Source organism: Budorcas taxicolor, chromosome 14 (genome assembly GCF_023091745.1).
Source record: "Budorcas taxicolor isolate Tak-1 chromosome 14, Takin1.1, whole genome shotgun sequence".
Taxonomy (NCBI): Eukaryota; Metazoa; Chordata; class Mammalia; order Artiodactyla; family Bovidae; genus Budorcas; species Budorcas taxicolor.
The window spans coordinates 64077662-64096703 of record NC_068923.1 but is presented as its reverse complement, the minus strand read 5'-3'; the positions used below and the strand labels follow the sequence as shown (position 1 = coordinate 64096703).

The 19042-nt window shown below is 39.3% G+C and overlaps 1 protein-coding gene across 1 annotated transcript in view; it reads right to left on the bottom strand.

The window, feature by feature from the left end:
- CSMD3 (CUB and Sushi multiple domains 3) overlaps positions 1-18735 on the bottom strand; it is a 1391498-nt gene extending 1372763 nt beyond the window's left edge. The window contains exon 1 of the mRNA XM_052651435.1: positions 18558-18735. Within this exon, the coding sequence (XP_052507395.1) occupies positions 18558-18735 (178 nt within the window). The remainder of the gene's footprint in view (positions 1-18557) is intronic.
- Between the last annotated feature and the right edge of the window lie 307 nt (positions 18736-19042).

The following is a 19042-nucleotide window of genomic DNA, read 5'->3' as shown; positions in this document are numbered from 1 at the left end:
CTTGAAGAGATCTCTAGCCTTTCCCATTCTGTTGTTTTCCTCTATTTCTTTGCAGTGATGGCTGAGGAAGGCTTTCTTATTTCTCCTTGCTATTTTTTGGAACTCTGCCTTCAAAGGGATATATCTTTCCTTTACTCCTTTGCTTTTCACTTCTCTTTTCACAGCTATTTGTAAGACCTCCTCAGACAGCCATTTTGCTTTTTTGCATTTATTTTTCTTGAGGATGGTCTTGATTCCTGTCTCCTATACAATGTCATGAACCTCTGCCCATAGTTCATTAAGCACTCTGTCTATCAGATCTAGTCCCTTAAATCTATTTCTCACTTCCACTATAGAGTTATAAGGCATTTGATGTATATACTTCATATTTTATTTTTGTTTATTCAGTATCAACAAGATTTTGCTGACTGCATTTGGGGTTTAAAAAATACTGAAATGTATGTAATAGCTGTTTCTCAAAACAGCCTTCTCAGAACTTGTTACGTAGGCAAAGATAACTAGCTGGAAACTGTGTGCCAGTCTAATTATATCGGTTTTCATGAAGTCTAGCTGTACATCTTACAGGTGGCTTCTCTGAGATTCTCTTTTGTATAAACAAGCCAGCTTGAGAGCTTCACCACTGCATTTTAAGCAAAGTCTATGTTACAGGGCCATATCATTATACCGTATTCAGTTCAGTCTCTCAGTTGTGTCTGAGTCTTTGCAACCCCATGGACTGCAGCATGCCAGGTCTCCATGTCCATCACCATCTCCCAGAGTTTACTCAAACTCATGTCCATTGAGTCAGTGATGCCATTCAACCGCCTCACATTCTGTCATCCCCTTCTCCTCCAGCCTGTAAACTTTCTTAGCATCAGGGTCTTTTCAGATGAGTCAGTTCTGCACATCAGGTGGCCAAAGTATTGGAGTTTCAGCTTCAGTATCAGTCCTTCCAATGAATATTCAGGACTGATCTCCTTTAGGATGGACTGGTTGGATCTCCTTGCAGTCCAAGGGAATCTCAAGAGTCTTTTCCAACACTACAGTCCAAAAGCGTCAATTCTTCAGCACTCTGTTTTCTTTATAGTCCAACTCTCACATCCATACATGACTATGGAAAAAACCATAGCTTTGACTAGACAGACCTTTTTTGGCAAAGTAATATCACTGCTTTTTACTATACTGTCCAGGTCGGTCATAACTTTTCTTCCAAGGATCAAGCGTCTTTTAATTTCATGGCTGCAGTCACCATCCACAGTGATTTTGGGCGCCCCCCCCAAAAAAAAGTCTGTCACTCTTTCCACTGTTTCCCCATCTAGTTGCCATAAAGTGATGGGACATTATATAGTATGTGAATTGCCAATAACTGCTTGAAAGAAACAGACTGGAACTTAAGAAGGAAAAACCAAATGAGTGGAAAGGCACTGCAGATTTGTATGTTTGTGAAATATAGTTTTGAGAAATATAAAGGGACCACACTTTTCTTTGTTAAGTTAAAGAAAGGGAGGATCTTAGATGTGGGTTTTGGAAGGTTTATGGAACCAAGTCAGCATATCGTGCAAATTATCTTCCATGTATTAGCATGGAATTTCAATACATGAAGCTAAATGGAGAGTGTATTGTGGAGAGTGTTAGAAATTTACTGTGGTGTACATAGAAATCCTTCCTTTAACTGCACCAAGTTGAGTAAAGCAATTGATATTACCCAAAGCCTTTTCATCTCAAGCTGTTTTTTTTTTTTACTGGATTGTTATTTATTTTTTTAATTTAAATTTATTTAATTTAATTGGAGGCTAATTACTTTACAATATTGTATTGGTTTTGCCATACATCAACATGAATCTGCCATGGGTGTACACGTGTTCCCCATCCTGAACTCCTCTCCCACCTCCCTCCCCATCCCATCCCTCTGGGTCATCCCAGTGCACCAGCCCCGAGCATCCTGTATCATGCATCGAACCTGGACAGGCAATTTGTTTCACATATTTTATACATGTTTCAATGCCATTCTCCCAAATCGTCTCACCCTCGCCCTCTCCCACAGAGTCCGAAAGACTGTTCTATACAGCTGTGTCTCTTTTGATGTCTCACACAGAAAGATGCTAACGGTAATCATCTCAAGCTTTTAAATTTACTTTTTTTTTTGCTAAAGTAATCAGAGTGTAATGAATTTACATTGACAATAGACATGTTTAGTTTTGGTCTTACATTAACTGTTGATATTTTAAAAAATAGAAATAAAAAAATTAATATTTGCTGTATTAATAAATATTAAATCTGATTTCTTACACATTAAATCATTAGATCACAAAGAAGTGAGAATTTGAAAAGGGAAAGGAAGATGGCAATTGTGAAGTAGGATGTTGATACAAATATTAATATTAAAATAATATGAATCATCAAAGAATTCAACATGAGGGGAATGAGGAAAATATAAAATGCAAGATAAATTTGATGAATGTCTTAATCTTGTAAAGATACATCATTCTACTTAACTCCTATGTAGCAAAATTGTCATTGATCCAATGCCAGCATTTCATCAAATGACTGCATTTCAGTATAACCATTCAGTGATCCTTCTATTGCTCTTTAAATCACAGATCAAAAAACAAAGCAAAACAAAACATAATCTACTTACTGAAACACTGTTTTCCCAATACACATAAGTCTCCAATAAAGATGCAAAAATAATAATTAAAAAACTATGACAGAATCTGTTATAGTTATACTTATTTATTTTACCTTTTGCATGTGTTGACCTTGATAAGTTAGTTCAAGGCTTATTTCATGTCAAATACTAAATGAAGGGGCAGAGATACAAACTGAAATTTAAAAGTAATAGGAAGCCTGTGAGGAGTTCTGAAGCAGGGACAATGGAACAAAGAATGACTAAGAAGCACTATTTTCTGATCAAAAACTATTTTATAAATGTACAAACACTGTTACAAAACTTCATGTAGAATCTTAATTAATACTGGAAAAAGTAGTTAATGTAAGTTCACTGAACAGATGGGAGTCAATAAATATTTTAACTGAAAATTGCAAGGGAAAATTAGATTACAAAATGATACCTATTTGACAGTTTCAAACAATATTTGTAGGGTATTAATACTTACCTGTGATAGGATAAAGACAATGTATAGAATGTGTAAATAAAGGTTCTTTCACCTTCATCAAGAGGCAAACAAACTTGCTACATTGATATTTCATGATAAAGAATCATAGAAGAACTAAACAATTTCACAGTTTTCTTTGGTATTATGTTCACATAAATCCTCCTTCACTATGAAGACTGTCTACTTCTAGGGTAGTGACTAGATTTTCCTCTTTATAAATTGTCTAAGGCAAGGGTATGACAAACACAGGCCTTCCATAAATGATTGATGGCTGAAGGATAAGTCTCAGAACTGATATATAAGTTACTGGTTCTTTCTGTGGAAATAAAATATACTGACCACTTTATCTTTTACAACTCCTAAATTAAACTGTGTTAATATAATAATATTTGATACAAAATCATACTGTTTTAATGAAAGGTGTAATAAACCAAACTTGACTTAACAACAACAACAACAACAAAAGATAGAAACACCTAAATATTTATATGAAAAAGCAAAAGGTGTCCAACATCTTACAATTTCTTTTGAGGCCTTTAGAATTTTGCTTTTGAAAGAATGACATAATTAGTCTTTCTAAGATGGGCAGATTGCAATAAACTATGCAATGACATGTGAAAAGTAGTGAGCTTCAAAATACTGAAAAATGACTGATTCCTAAGGACTTAACACATTGGTAATATTTAAAAATTCAGTTCAAAATGTCATTTATGATTTTCACCCATTAATATATTAATGAACACTGCCAGACTAACACAGATATTAAAGATTTCCTAGCACTTTGCCATAAAATTGATTTTAAGAGTTTTTATTTGACCTCCTTTAAAAACATTTAAAAGATAAAAGGGCACTCAAGTACTAATAGAATTCATAGATGAAAGTTTTTTTAGGCCATGAAAAGAGTACTGAACATTCATACAGGCAAAAATGGGCCTGTCAACATTTCTATTGCAAACTTCATTTAAGAGGTCTTATCATCTTCATCATCTTATAAACTATTAAGCTAGAAGTTGGCATACAAATTAGCAGCCTGGATGCAAATTTGTTTACAAAATCATTTGAATCAGTTAGTTATTTTGATTTAGACATCAGCTAGAAACCATTAAGTCAGGGTTTCTCTATATGTGTGAACACTGAGTAAATATTTTGTCTAGTCTGCATGGTTCAGTTAGAGCACACAGCCAATAAATTCAAGGTACTGTGTTTTAGCTCCAGGAGATTCAGTTGTGTTTATTATTCCTGTTCTCCTAAATTTGATTTATTATCTCACAAATGCAGCTTTTAGCAACACAGAGCTCATTATTAGAACATACAGATAGATCAGCATAATTTCATTACCAACATTTGAGGGGAATTATAAATTACACCTTTAATAACAGATTCAGAGAAATCATTCATTCTTTTATAAGCCTCAGTGCGCATGCATGCTCAGTCATGTCTAACTCTTTGTGATCCTATGAACTGTAGCCCGCTAGGCTTCTCTGTTCATGGAATTTTCCAGGGAAGAATACTGGAGTGGCTTGCCATTTCCTGCTCCAGAAGATCTTCCCAACCCAGGGACTGAACCCATGCCTCCAGCATCTTCTGCATTGGCACACCCATTCTTTACCACTGACCCATCTGGAAAGCCCATCTGTGTATAAAAATATAGTTTAAATATCAAAAACAAAGCCATTACTAAAAATTACAATTCAGATCAGTGCAGTCGCTCAGTTGAGTCCGACTCTTTGTGACCCATGAATCGCAGCACACAAGGCCTCGCTGTCCATCACCAACTCTTGGAGTTCACCCAAACCCGTATCCATCAACTTGGTGATGCCATCCAACCATCTCATCCTCTGTCATCTGCTTCTACTCCTGCCCTCAATCTTTCCCAGCATCAGTGTCTTTTCAACTGAGTCAGCTCTTCGCATGAGGTGGCCAAAATTTTGGAGTTTCAGCTTCAACATCATCTTTCCAAAGAACACCTAGGATTGATCGCCTTAAGGATGGACTGGTTGGATCTCCTTGCAGTCCAAGGGAATCTCAAGAGTCTTCTCCAACACCACAGTTCAAAAGCATCAATTCTTTGGCACTCAACTTTCTTTATAGTCCAACTCTCACATCCAAACATGACTACTGGAAAGACCATAGCCTTGACTAGATGGACCTTTGTTGGCAAAGTAATGTCTCTGCTTTTTAATATGCTGTCTAGGGTGCTCATAACTTTTCTTCCAAGGAGTAAGCATCTTTTAATTTCACAGCTACAATCACCATTTGCAGTGATTTTAGAGCCCCCCAAACTAAAGACAGCCACTGTTTCCACTGTTTCCCCATCTATTTGCCATGAAGTGATGGGACCAGATACCATGATCTTAGTTTTCTTAATGTTGAGTTTTAAGAAAACTTTTTCACTCTCCTCTTTCACTTTCATCTAGAGGCTCTTTAGTTCTTCACTTTCTGCCATAAGGGTGGTGCTGTCTGCATATCTGAGGTTATTGATATTTCTCCTGGCAATCGTGATTCCAGCTTGTGCTTCCTCCAGCCCAGCATTTCTCATATAAGTTAAATAAGCAGGATGACAATATACAGCCTTGATGTACTCCTTTTCCTATCTGGAACCATTCTGTTATTCCATGTCCAGTTCTAACTGTTGCCTCCTAACCTGCATACAGGTTTCTCAAGAAGTAGGTCAGGTGGTCTGGTATTCCCATCTCTTTCAGAATTTTCCACAGTTTATTGTGTTCCACATAATCAAAGGCTTTGGCATAGTCAATAAAGCAGAAATAGATGTCTTCCTGGAACTCTCTTGCTTTTTCAATGATCCAGCAGATATTGGCAATTTGATTTCTGGTTCATCTGCCTTTTCTAAAACCAGCTTGAACATCTGGAAGTTCATGGTTCATGTATTGCTGAAGCCTGGCTTGGAGGATTTTGAGCATTACTTTACCAGTGTGTGAAATGAGTGCAATTGTGCAGTAGTCTGAGCATTCTTTGGCATTGCTTTTCTTTGAGATTGGAATGCAAACTGACCTTTTCCAGTCCTGTGGCCACTGCTGAGTTTTCCAAATTTGCTGGCATATTGATTGCAGCACTTTCACAGCATCATCTTTCAGGATTTGAAATAGCTCAATTTGTATTCCATCATCTCCATTAGCTTTGTTTGTAATGATGCTTCATAAGGCCCACTTGACTTCACATTCCAGGATGTCTGGCTCTAGGTGAGTGATCATACCATCATGATTATCTGGGTCATGAGATCTTTTTTATATAGTTTTTCTGTGTATTCTTGCCAACTCTTAATATCTTCTGCTTCTTTTAGGTCCCTACCATTTTTGTCCTTTATTTTGCCCCTCTTTGCATGAAATATTCCCTTGGTATCTCTAATTTTCTTGAAGAGATCTCTAGTCTTTCCCATTCTGTTGTTTTACTCTATTTCTTTGCACTGATCATGAGGAAGGCTTTCTTATATATCCTTTCTATTCTTTGGAACTCTTCATTCAAATGGGTATATCTTTCCTTTTCTCCTTTGTTTTTCTCTTCCCTTCTTTTTACAGCTATTTGTAAGGCCTCCTCAGACAGCCATTTTGCTTTTTTGCATTTCTCTTTTTTGAGGATGGTCTTGATTCCTGTCTCCTGTACAATGTCACGAACCTCTATCTATAGTTCATCAGGCACTCTGTCTTTCAGATCTAGTCCCTTAAATCTATTTCTCACTTCCACTGTGAAGTTAAAGTCTTTTAACAGCATCTTTTTATGCTTTATTAGAGTAACAATGAAGTAGACTCATTTTAACTTCTCTATATTAAAACACTCATAATAAAATATAACTTAAAATTTTATTTTTTTACTGACTCAGTTGATGAACCCAGGTACCAATGGATAAAGAATCCACCTGCAATTCAAGAAACACAGGAGACCCAGGTTTGATCCAAGGGTCAGGAAGACAGCCTGGAGAAGAAAATGGCAACCCACTCCAGTATTCTTGCCTGAAAAATCCTATGGACAGTGGAACCTGGCAGGCTACAGCCCAAAGGGTCACAAAGAGTCAGACATGATGAGTGACTAAGAACGTAAGCATTCAAAATGAAATTTTAAAACATTTTCCTTCATATTTCTCTCTAATCAGATAACCCTCAGAGTGTGAAAAAAACAAAAAAAAAAGCTATTCACCATAGAGAACTAAACTAGATATTTTAGAAAATAGATTAATATCAATAAAACAATTTTCATTGTTTAAAACTGTTAAAACTGGTTAAAACGGTTAATTTTATTAAGTAGATGTGAACATATAAGCAAATGGCTAATGGGATGTGAACAAGCTCAAGAAAAAGGCATTTTAATTAACAGTCTTTTTTTTTCCCTTCACCAAGCTCATGAAAACAAAAATGTCAATTCAGTTTGGGACTTAAACTTTCAATAGACTAAAGTGAGTTATTACAGTAGGATCATTTTTAAAGTGGAGATCCTTGGCTGACTATTAGTCAATTCTAATCATTTAATAAAATTCTGGAATATATAATTGCAGAAATAGACTTGGAGACCAATTGTATGTGTAACAATCAGGTAAAATGTGTAACAATTCAGGTAAAAGACCTGAATTTTGGCAACCATGGAGAAATTTATACCTAGCTGTTCTAAGATGCAAAACTATTTAAAATAACAATGTCCCAAATAAATTGTCCAATGTAATAAATATATTCTATGGGTAATCATGTGAGGGCATTGTTAGGCTATCTGAACTTTAACACTGAAAATATAGGTTTAAATGACATCTCTAAGAATACACTGACAAATTTTCAATATTGCAAGTAGAAAAAAACATGTATATATTTATATTGAGACAGTCTAAAGTTCAGAAAGTATTTAAGTACAATAGTACTTCTGTTGCATATAAAAGTATATTTTATCACCTTCAAAGGAAAATGTAATGCTAATTTTGAGTGCTTAAGTATAATTTAATGCATGTATATATATATTTCTTTTTTAGACAAGATATAATCTCAATGCCACCATTTAATTTATAGTTAATCCTTAGATGGCATGTTAAGATTCTCATTTACCAGTATTATTACACTCATGTATCTGAGTCACCTTACACAATTACTTCAGGAAATATTATTTTGAGCCTGGTCAGGATTTGGTCATAGGCACAGTGGTCTCTCCTCTCAAGTATCTTTATTTCATAAACAAAGATATGTGTTCGATCCCCAGGTCAGGAAGATCCCCTGGAGAAGGACATGGCAACCCACTCCAGTATTCTTGTCTGGGGAATCCTATGGACAAAGGTGCCAGGCAGCTTAAAATCCATGAGGTCACAGAGACTTGGACATGACTAAAGTGACTTAGCATACATATAAAGGCAGTACCCAATAAAAAGAAGAGCTACCCTGCTAGCTCAGCTGGTAAAGAATCCGCCTGCATTGTGGGAGTCCTGAGTTCAACCCCTGGGTTGAGAAGATTCACTGGAGAAGGGCATGGCAGCCCAGTCCAGTATTCTTGCCTAGAGAAATCCCCATGGACAGAGGAGCCTGGTGGGCTGAAGTCCACTGGGTTGCAAAGAGTCCTAGATGACTGATCGACAAAGCACAGCAATAAAAAGAAACCTGTTGGACAGAGAACTGAAGGACTATTTTGCATTCTATTGTGTGGCAAATCTCTTCATTTCTCAGAACAGTCTGCTCATTATGTGAAGATGTACACCTACATGTGCACTTTTAACTAGGATGTAATTATGGTAGGAAGTAGAGCAAGGGGATGAAGCTTGGGTAGGAATGTTCTTTTAAAAAGCACCTTCCCATACCCCCACATATAAATCTAATGCACATTCTCTGACTATTAGACAGACACTAGACAAGTTAGTTATAAGAGTTTTCCCATCCTTAAAGTCTGTAGAATTAAATGGAAGATTAAGGTACCAAATTTATTTGCCAGGGCTTATGATACTAGTGAAGTGAAGTGAAGTCGCTCAGTCGTGTCCGACTCTTGCGACTCCATGGACTGTAGCCTACCAGGCTTCTCCATCCATGGGATTTTCCAGGCAAGAATACTGGAGTGGGTTGCCATGTCCTTCTACTGGTAAATAATATTATGCCCACATATTTTATATGTGAAGTCCATAAATTCGTTTACATTCATAAATGTTAAAATTTTACTCAGGAGCACTGGGTTAAAATCTAAGTAATATATGTTTTGATTTTTTTTCTTGTCCTTAATGCACTAAACAGCTTTTTGTCTTATAGTGACATGTTTGACTTATGCATTGTTCCTTTGTTTCACTTACTGTGTATGATGTATGGGAAAACCAATACAGTATTGTAAAGTAAAATTTAAAAAAAAAAAACTGAAAAATAGCACAACCATTACAGAATAATTAAGAGAGTATTATAGAATAATTAAGAGAGTAAAGTTGGGCAAGTTAAGTAAAGATGTTGAAAACTATAAGACTGAGAAGTTGCTTATTACATACAATGTGATATATATATATATACACACACATGGATATTAACATTAGGCTATCTTTTAAGTTAAATTGTCAATATTTCAGTTTTTCTCATAAAAAATGAAGAGATTTAATTAGCAACTTGGTCATTTATAGTTTTATTGTTTAATGAGTCTATGAACTTATGAATCTATTATCCAACCACTAGCTAAACAACAATCCTGGAAAGTCATTGCACCTCTCTGGCCCCAGGAAATGTGGATAATTTATAAATGGAGATAATAATCTATATGTAGGAGATAACAGCTATCTCACAAGATGCTTTGTTAGAATTCTAAGCAAGAAAAAGAGAGAGAACCACTGTTTGAGATGCAGTTAACACACTCTATTTAAAGGGCTTAGCACAGAGCTTCTTGTGGTTCAAATTTTATGCAGTAAATGCACATGCCTATTTTGATACCATTTCTCCTGACATAATAACATCTTATATCCTCTCTATATATGAAGTGTGTTTCCTAGGTGGCTTAGTGGTAAAAAATCTGCTTGCCAATGCATGAGACAAAAGAGACATGGGTTCAATCTCTGGGTTGGGAAGATCCCCTGGAGTTGGAAATGGCAACCTGCTCCAGTATTCTTACCTGGAGAATTCTCTGGTGGACTACAGTCCATGGGGTCGCAAAGAGTCAGATATGACTGAGCACACATTCTTTCACATACATGAAGCACCTCTGAGCATTCTGGAATCTTGTATAATCTGATGGACTTGTACAAACTAAGCATAGCTGTTGTTTTTCAGTTGTTTAAAAGCTAACAAATTCACTTCTGAGAGTCTATTTCCATTTATAAATTTCCTTTCAAAATGGTATGCAACTGCATTTCTTAAACTGTCATAGTTTAAAAAAAAGAATGCTTACCATTACTTTAAACTATGGAATAAAAAAAATTCCTTAAAATTTGCTAACATAGAACAAAGGAAATAAGAACTTTATAATCTTGAACATTACAAACTCAGCTTTTCAGAGAATCACTCATTACTTTTTATGTAATTCAATCACTTTCTGAACTTGTAAGCACTTCAAATTTAGCAACATTCATTATTTTGGAAATTTTACTCCCATATCTTGAAGAGACCTTAGAGAAATATCACATATTACTAAAATTGAAGATAGCCCTTCAGATTATTGATTGTTTTTACAATTTTAATTTATAAAATATACTATGTATAGTATATTTATACACTATAAATTTATAAAATATACTATTTATATATTTATAAAATATACTATTACTTCTGTGGTAGAATTTTACATGATAACATCATCTTATTTAGATCATGTGAGAGAAATGTGCAAATGTAAATGCAGATGAGAGAGAATGCATACATCTTATGTTAATACGATGTAAATATATAAAACCATGAATAAAATAAATTAGGAACAGATTTTCTAGATTTAAAAGTCTTTAAATAAGAAATTATGTCTAGATTATGGGAAGAAATAAATAAGAAGTGGATTTTTAAGTACTATCCCTCTAAGTTCTTTGAAAAAGTGAAAGTGTTAGTCACTCAGTCGTGTCTGACAATTTGTGATCCCATGGACTGTAGGTTCCTCTGTTTATGGAATTTTCCAGGCAAGAATAATGGAGTGGGTTGCCATTCCCTTCTCCAGGGGATCTTTCTGACCCAGGAATCTAAGTTCTTTATAAGGTTAAAAAACAGTCCTCTGATTTTGTTTTTACAACCATGTAATGTCAAAAGTAGACTTGAATATATGATGATTTCATTTGGTGTACATATTATAATAGTTTTAGAAAATATTTTCATTCCAAAATTGTTTATTTTTGTCTTTTACAAAATGAGTAGTTAGCATAAAAAAATACCATAAAAACATATAGTCACTAGTATTCTTCTATGGTACTAATTGGCATATAGTTCTCAAATATTAGATTTGTGATTGTCTTCCTTGGTGCCATTTCAGAAAATTCTGTAGTAGAATTGATAAGGTACAGTAGAAATAGAGTTGAACATGAACTTGAAAGCTCAATGATCTAGTCTCAATTCTGGAGTTATTTATATTTTTAACCTAGTGAAAAATACACTTATCCTTTCTAGACATGTGCATTTATTGTATAAAATATAAGCAGTGAACTAGCTGGTATGTAAGAACTCTTCCAGCCCTGTAAGTACCATGGATTTGTAACAAGATGAATTAACAAATTCATGTAAGTACATTAGTGAATCAATATTAAAATAAACCAGTATTGGAATACAACAAATGAAATTAGCCTAGGAGTAGGAGTAACATATTTAAGCTATGATTCTGCCCCTGATTCATAGAGCCAGCACCTGGATTAACTGTGTAAAGGTGATAAGCAGAAATTTCAGTGTTTCTCAATATATAATAGCCTGGGAACTTATCCAAAGTGAAATAATAGCTAGAGAGAAGATGCTATATTTTTTATTTACTTTGGTGGACAAGTTAGGGCTGGTAATGTTAGGGATGAAGTGTGTGAGATTCACACACTTTGTGCATGGAAATGTATTTTAATAACAGTGATGATAGCTCCTAGTGTCAGGCACTATATATGTTGCATGCATAATCTTTCTACTGAAATTCTAATTTCCTTTTTAATAGATAATGAAAATGAATGTTAGGAAAACTGAGTTGCTAGTACAAAGATAGTTGCTGGCAGGTTTTTTTTGTTTTTCCTGCTTCAGGTCTTGATGGCTCCAGAGTACTTGCTTTAGTGCTTTAGTGTTTCTCAAACTTTACAGCACATCAGAATTACCTGGATGACTTGTTATAAACACCTATGTGGGTGTCCAACTACTAGGGCATCTGTTTCAATAGGCCTGGGGTAAGAGTCTGAGAATTCATATTTCTAACAAGTTTCCAAAGGATGCTACTTGTTGAGGAACATTTTGAAATCACTGCTGTGCAATCTTTTTGAGCAAATAGAAAATTTTGTCATATCTAATGACACAGGATTATCATTGATATTCTTGTTTTCCAGTTACAAGGTACATGATGCATATGATAATCCTATAAATTTTGACTTTTTAGAGGTTTCAGATTGGCTTTTGGATGACAGCTTGTGATTATATAAAAAAGTATTAATCCTTAAGAATCTTTAGTTAGCACCAAGCTATAGCTTAGCAAAGGTGTGATAGCACGAATGCATTTTATAGCAGTAAGATTAGAGGCTTGAAAGAAAGAAAGATGATAACTAGCATTGAGACCATGAATACTGGAAGGTATTCAACAAATTGATTTTTCTCAGTGGCATTCCTGTAAAAGTGATATTCCTGATGAGAATGAAGGCCTTCCAAGGGGTCTAATTCCGAGAAAATCTTGTAGACTTGGAGATTTATCTCCCTGGAAAGTACCATGAATCACCCCACCTGCTCACTTTGAAAGAGAAAAGATAAATGGATAATGACTTTATCTGTTCTACCAGATCTCATCCGAAATCCAAATTAAAACTGCCACTGTATGTATAAACTACATACCACTTTGTATTATGGGTAAGGGCTATGGGAAAAAGAGACAGAAAAAGAAGCTATGTTTTAATGTATATAGAGTGAAAATAAAATGACCTTATTGGCAACTCAGGCATTTTTTGCTAATCTTTTGGTTTGCAGTCATTTTGCTTATAATCTCTCCAACACTGAAAATTGGAATTCAAAGTACAAGATGGCATATTTTCTCAAATAGTCATGTTACTTGAAGTAACAGTTTCCTCACCAGACATGTTGCTTGAGGCTTCAAAGTTATTTTCCAAGCTGGACAAAACACTGAAAGTATTTAATATCCTGAAGCCTTTTCTGGAGACTGTGATATTAAGTAGAAGAAAGTTAAACTTTCAGGACATCAAGGAGAAGTATGTTTGGAGATGTAGGAAAGAAAGTTTAGCTGCTTTCATTTAGTGTTTGAGACTAGACAGGTATTTTAGCATTAGAGGTTGTTTCTGTATGTGTGCAAGGGCATCATTAATTGCTACCTTTCTTACTTTTTGTTTTATCAGATGTCACTTATGCCAGAGCTTGCCACTTTTAAAATCCTATATTGATGCCACTTGCTACTGCTTTATTTCAATATTTTACTGTTTCTGCAGACAGTAAATTGTGTGTTCAGGGAAAAGAGGTGTACCCCACATCTATTCAGCTATCCCATAAATAGTAACACTAATTAATATCATGAACAGTAATAACTACTGAAAGGAAACCTGTGCTCCTGGAGTATATAATCTATTGAGTAAATTCTATCCCTTTTCTCCTTGAACGATCTTAAAGGAGCTGCCATCAGGTTTTCCACAGCCTGAAACCTGCTCCTTAATCATTTCTGCTCACACACTCACTCTTCTACATGGGCTTAGAGCAGCCCCCACGTCCTCCCCAAACCCCTCAATACCAAAAGATTCTGGAAATATGGGGCTGCAAAATGACACTTTAGAAGGATTTTAACTGGTAACTAACTGTCCAGGAAAAGTTCAGGTCAGAATTCTGGGAGGGTACTGAAGCCTTTTGAGGACGGTAAATTGGATTGGATTAGCAACTCGGTGGTGCAAAGCCTCCCCAAAGGCGCCGTGTTCAAGGAGGAGGGAAATTGCCGCGCTGGCTGAATTTATCTTTCTTTCTTTGGTTGTTCTGCTTCGTATTATTCTGCACTGAGCTGAAATCTCCTTTCCTGCCCCGCTTTCAACCCTCAGCTGGCCTCTCCTGCGGGGCGGGAAGAGGACCCCAGGACAACCAGGATGACCCTGTGCTGTTTCATTTCTTCTGCGCTTTCCCGGGAATCCAACAGAACCCTGTGGAGTTCCAGTCCTGGGACTGCCTCCTGCTTGCTTTCCCCCCAGCGTCAGAGTAGGGAAGGGGTTGAAGGGGATAGAAGAGGGGAATCAACCCCCGTTACTCCTTCTCCGGTGAGTTTTTTGAACTCCCGAAGAGCCTGTTAGAGAAGTTGTTTTGGTGAGAGCAGCGCTGGGGTCGGCTTGGGAAAACGGAGCTTTCTCTGTGCCTCCACCGGGACTCCTGACAGCAGTGGTCGCAGCACCACCGACCAGCTAGGGTCCGGGAACAGAAACACACATTGTGTAACCCGCCACCCTGTCCATCTCGGACACACACCAACACCTACCCTGGAGGCCTCCAGAAGGCTCCTCCGCCATGATCCATGTGGACTCCCCCTCCCAGCAACACACACACACACACACACACACACACACACACACACACACACACACCCCGTCACAATCGCTAAAGGCCAAGTCAGGCATTCAATTCAACCTCAGTGGTCTATGAATATTTCGAGGAGTCTGGTCTTCTAGAAGCAATAAAGTATTTCCAGAGAAACAGTTGGAGGGGAGGGCTACCTGACCAGACGGCAGCAAGCAGGACAAGGACCCCGACCCAAACAAGAAGGTTGTCTCTCAGCAGCTGACTCAGTCTTGTTAGATTCAGGGGACGGGTTTTGATGGTGGCGGTGGCAGTGGGTGGCTTTTTGTTGGATGCAGTTATTGGTTTGTAAAGACATTAACCTAACAGAACCATCTTTGTAGAGCTCTCTTGAGACCCGAGACTCGACAGAAATTTTGTTAACGATACTGACAGCTCAGACTATCGCCCTGAGGTCGGGAAAGTAAGAGTTATCAGACCCGGAGCACAAGCCTGGGGCTGACACCTCCAGCGAGGCCACCCTGGGATGGGCACAAGCGCTACTGAGCGCTGCTGGTAGCTCTCCTCCTGCGTGGACACCGTGACCCTTGCCAGCACTAATTAACTGCGGGACAAGCTGCGAGCTCGGCTCTTCCCAAGAGCTCTGTGGCGGGAGTAATATCTCCTTGGAGTCCCAGAGCACGCAGAAACGAAGATCCTTCTGGAAGTCCGGGGGTCCAGCAAGGAGTCTTGAAAGCAGGCTCTAGTACAAGGTGGGGGCGTAGCATGCTAGCTCCCACCTGCTGTCCTCGGAGGTCAGTGCTTTCTGTACCTTCTCCCCCCGCCCCCCACTCCCCGCACGATTTGTGTGTTCCCCCCGGGATCTCCCGAGGAGTGTGAGGAAGCACCCTGCCAGTGTTTGTTTACGTGGGCGGGACGTTTAAGCACGACTTGAAGATTCACATATTCTATCTGATTGAGACCTAAAACAGGCAGGCTGCAGCTGCAGGCTGCATTTCAGAAATCTCTGCTGCGTGTGTGTGTGTGTGTGAGCATGCATCAGCCTAAGCAGTCCCCACCCCGTCGCACCCCCCAATTTGGTCCCTTCCATGGCGTTTTATTACAGATGACAACAGTGGAGATAAAACGCCCGGAGAGGGTTGCCTGTCTTTCCAATACCACTGGAGCGATTCAGGCCTACCACAGAAGCCCACTTTGTCTTCTACTCTGAGGCGATTTCTCCCACTGAGCCTCTTTGTCATTGCTGTCGCAGGCAGAGGTGAGATAGTAAAAGATGAAAAGTGTGGACAAAAGGTGGAATTCTCAAGGCCTGAGCTGTTTACCTGGAAAAGCACGCGCCACAGACTTCCTTAGCCCTAGCCCCAGATTAGAACCTGCAGAGCCCTTAGAAAGACTGCCCATTCCGAGCTTTCCCGTGGGCCTGGGAGACCGGAAGAAAAACACTGTGGAAGACAAAAGCGGTCGTAGACACTAGGGGGAAAGAACATTCAAGCTATTGCTGCGATCTTGGTTTTAGGAAAAGCCTTGAGACGTAGGTGGAATTAAAATAAAATAAGGAGAAGGGGAAGAAGAAGAAGCAATCGTAAAAACTGGCACCACTGGCAACCGGGAGTAAATCTAAAGAATATATCCTCTGTAAGTTTGTGTCTCAGAATCTGAGGACGGCATTCCAAGTTGTAAAATATAGGAAATGCCTTTCAAGTGGCAGATAAGTGACAATGAAGAACCTTATTATCATTAAAAAAAAATTAATGGTCCGTTGAAAATTGATTTTGGACAAGATCAAAGCAGAGTGTGAAACACCGCTTCTTCCCGATGTCCCCGAAACTGGAATGTATTCAGTGGACCGATTGTCTCAATCCAAAGTACAGGAGCTGTGAGTAGAGGAGAGGGGGGTGGTGGTGGGGGGTGGTGTTTCTCATTTCCAGTTCCATTTAAAGCAAACTGACGCGCCTTTGGTTTCTTAGGCGCGGCTTATCTGGGAAATATGGTAGGTCCGGGCAGCCGGGCTGTAATCGCAGGCTGCTGGGCTCTGGGTTTGTCAGCCTGGCATGCTCGACCAGCTTCGGAGACTCCCTCTTCCATCTGCCTCTCCAGTGTTTTGACTCAACAGGTATCGCATGAAAACTCGCATTTAACCCCCCGGTCATCTAGCAGGAGCCACCTCAACATTTTTTCCTGCCAGGAGCTGTCGCCGGCTCCTAGCCGCCAAACCCCAGGGCCATCCATTAACCGCCGGCTCCCAGTGGCAGGCGAGCTAAGCATAAATGCGAGGCTCCTCACACGTCGAGCCGGCGACGAGAGCCCCTTGTAAACAACCCAAGACGCGTTTTGTGCACTAGACTGTGTAGTTGCACCCGTAGAGAAGAAGCGTTTTGGCTCAAAGCTGCGCTGATGCTGGTGAGGGTCGGCGAAGGGGGCTGTCAAGCTCTAAGGAGCAGGTTAAGATTACAAGGCAGTTGCTGCCACAGAGACCTGAGACGACTTCTTGGCATTTAGGAATGTCAATTAAAATTCGAGACATGTCGCGCATCATTGGTCCCTAATAGAGGGAGAGGTAACCCTTCCAGCTCCCTCCACCCAAAACATGAATTATCATTTCCACTGAATGCAAATGGACTGCTTTCTGTGGGGGGACAGCCAGCTGCAAGCTGGACAATAAACTGTTTCATAGAGACGCGGCCTGATTGCGGTTCAGAGAGACACTCCTTTACAAAGGAAGAAGCGTCCAGTTTGTGAGGACAGAGGTGGCGCGCCCGGGCCAACAGCCCCCCCACCCCTCCGCCCACCCCCGACTTGAAACTAGCTTCACTGAAAACGACATCCGTCGAGTCTATGCGAGCTGCCATGAGTACGGGGAGGTGGTTGTTCAAAAATGATAGCATGAGTCATAGACACAGCCTGAGGTGGTTTTTTTTTTTTTTTTTTTTTTTTTTGCAGCAATTAATGGGCAGCAGGGCGCAGGAGAAGTTGTAGAACAGAGCTGGGAATCTATTTTCTCCCAGAGGACAGCTCTCCTTCCAATGATCCTGACTGTCCCTTGCCTTCCTGCTTAGGATTGAATTTTACATCGCACCCACCTCCTCCGCTTGTCTGTGCATGTGACACTCACTCTACCTGTCTGAACGCCGAGACTTGCTGGGGATTTTCTTTTTGGTCGTCAGCTAATGACTTTCCTCCTACCTTCATTCATCCCCAAAGGTACCTTGTTACACTTCCTGGCGTCTCAGACCGTTCAAAAGCCCCATTTTAAGCCAAACCTCTACCACAGGACCTAGGAAACAGCCTCTATCATTTATCAATGCAAAAGAACCCACGTATAAATAATTCACATATGCATGCACACATTCATGTTGGTTGGGGGTGGCGGGGTGGGGGGATTCTTGAAAGACCCCTGTGCCCTAATGCATTTAAAAGCAGCACCTTTCTAACATGTCGGTAACTTTCCTACCTGAAAGGGTTAAAAAGCATTTCCAGGAGCGTCTTTAATATAAATATGCCAACCAAAGCATCAAACCCCACTGATCTGACTAGAAATCAAGGTAACCCTCATCACCAAGAAAAGTCTTGCAGAGGAATTCTGCCTGGTATCCACTAGTTAGAGGCTATACGAACCAACTCACGTATTCGTTTGAGCATACTGCAAGAATATTTATTGAGCACAAGCTCAATCACTGCATTGAACGCCAAATCTGGCAAGCAAAATGCATTTCCTATCTGAGGGAGAAAAAGAGCTGTGAATCAACTCCTTCTTCAGTATTATCATGATGATTTTATCCGTGCAAATTGCAAAGTAAGCTACCCGTCTCTGGCGACAAGTCAGCTCACCTCCATCCAAAGCAGAGGGGACCCCCGAAAGCAAGCCTACCTTTCACGCAAGACACCGTCAATAAAAAGACGAGGTTCCGGAACGTAAATCCACTTTTAATCCCCATTTTCTTCATCAGGATGAAGTCTAGGCGGCCACATTTAGCGCATTTTCTCGTGCGAGGCTCCCGGGGTTTGGATTCCTTCGATCGGCTTTCCCCTTTGCGGATCCCTTTCATATTATTCGCGAGCTCCTAATTCCTGCTCCTCAGCCCGGCGCAGTGGAGTTGTTGCTGTTGTTGGTGCGCGGTCACAGCTCGAAGTGAATGGTGTTTCTGGGATACCACAGCAACCTTGAAGAGGACTCAACCATCTCTCTCCAACGGGGGCACAAAGTCTCTGCTACTCTGGATTCTGCCTTTTCTTGTGCGTTTTTTTCCCCTCCACTAAAACCTACCTCAATTCTATCTCGTTATAGCAACCACCAGAAACCACTAGTGAGCCTCTTAAAGCCCAGCTCCTCTCTTTGACAAACTCGCCACAATA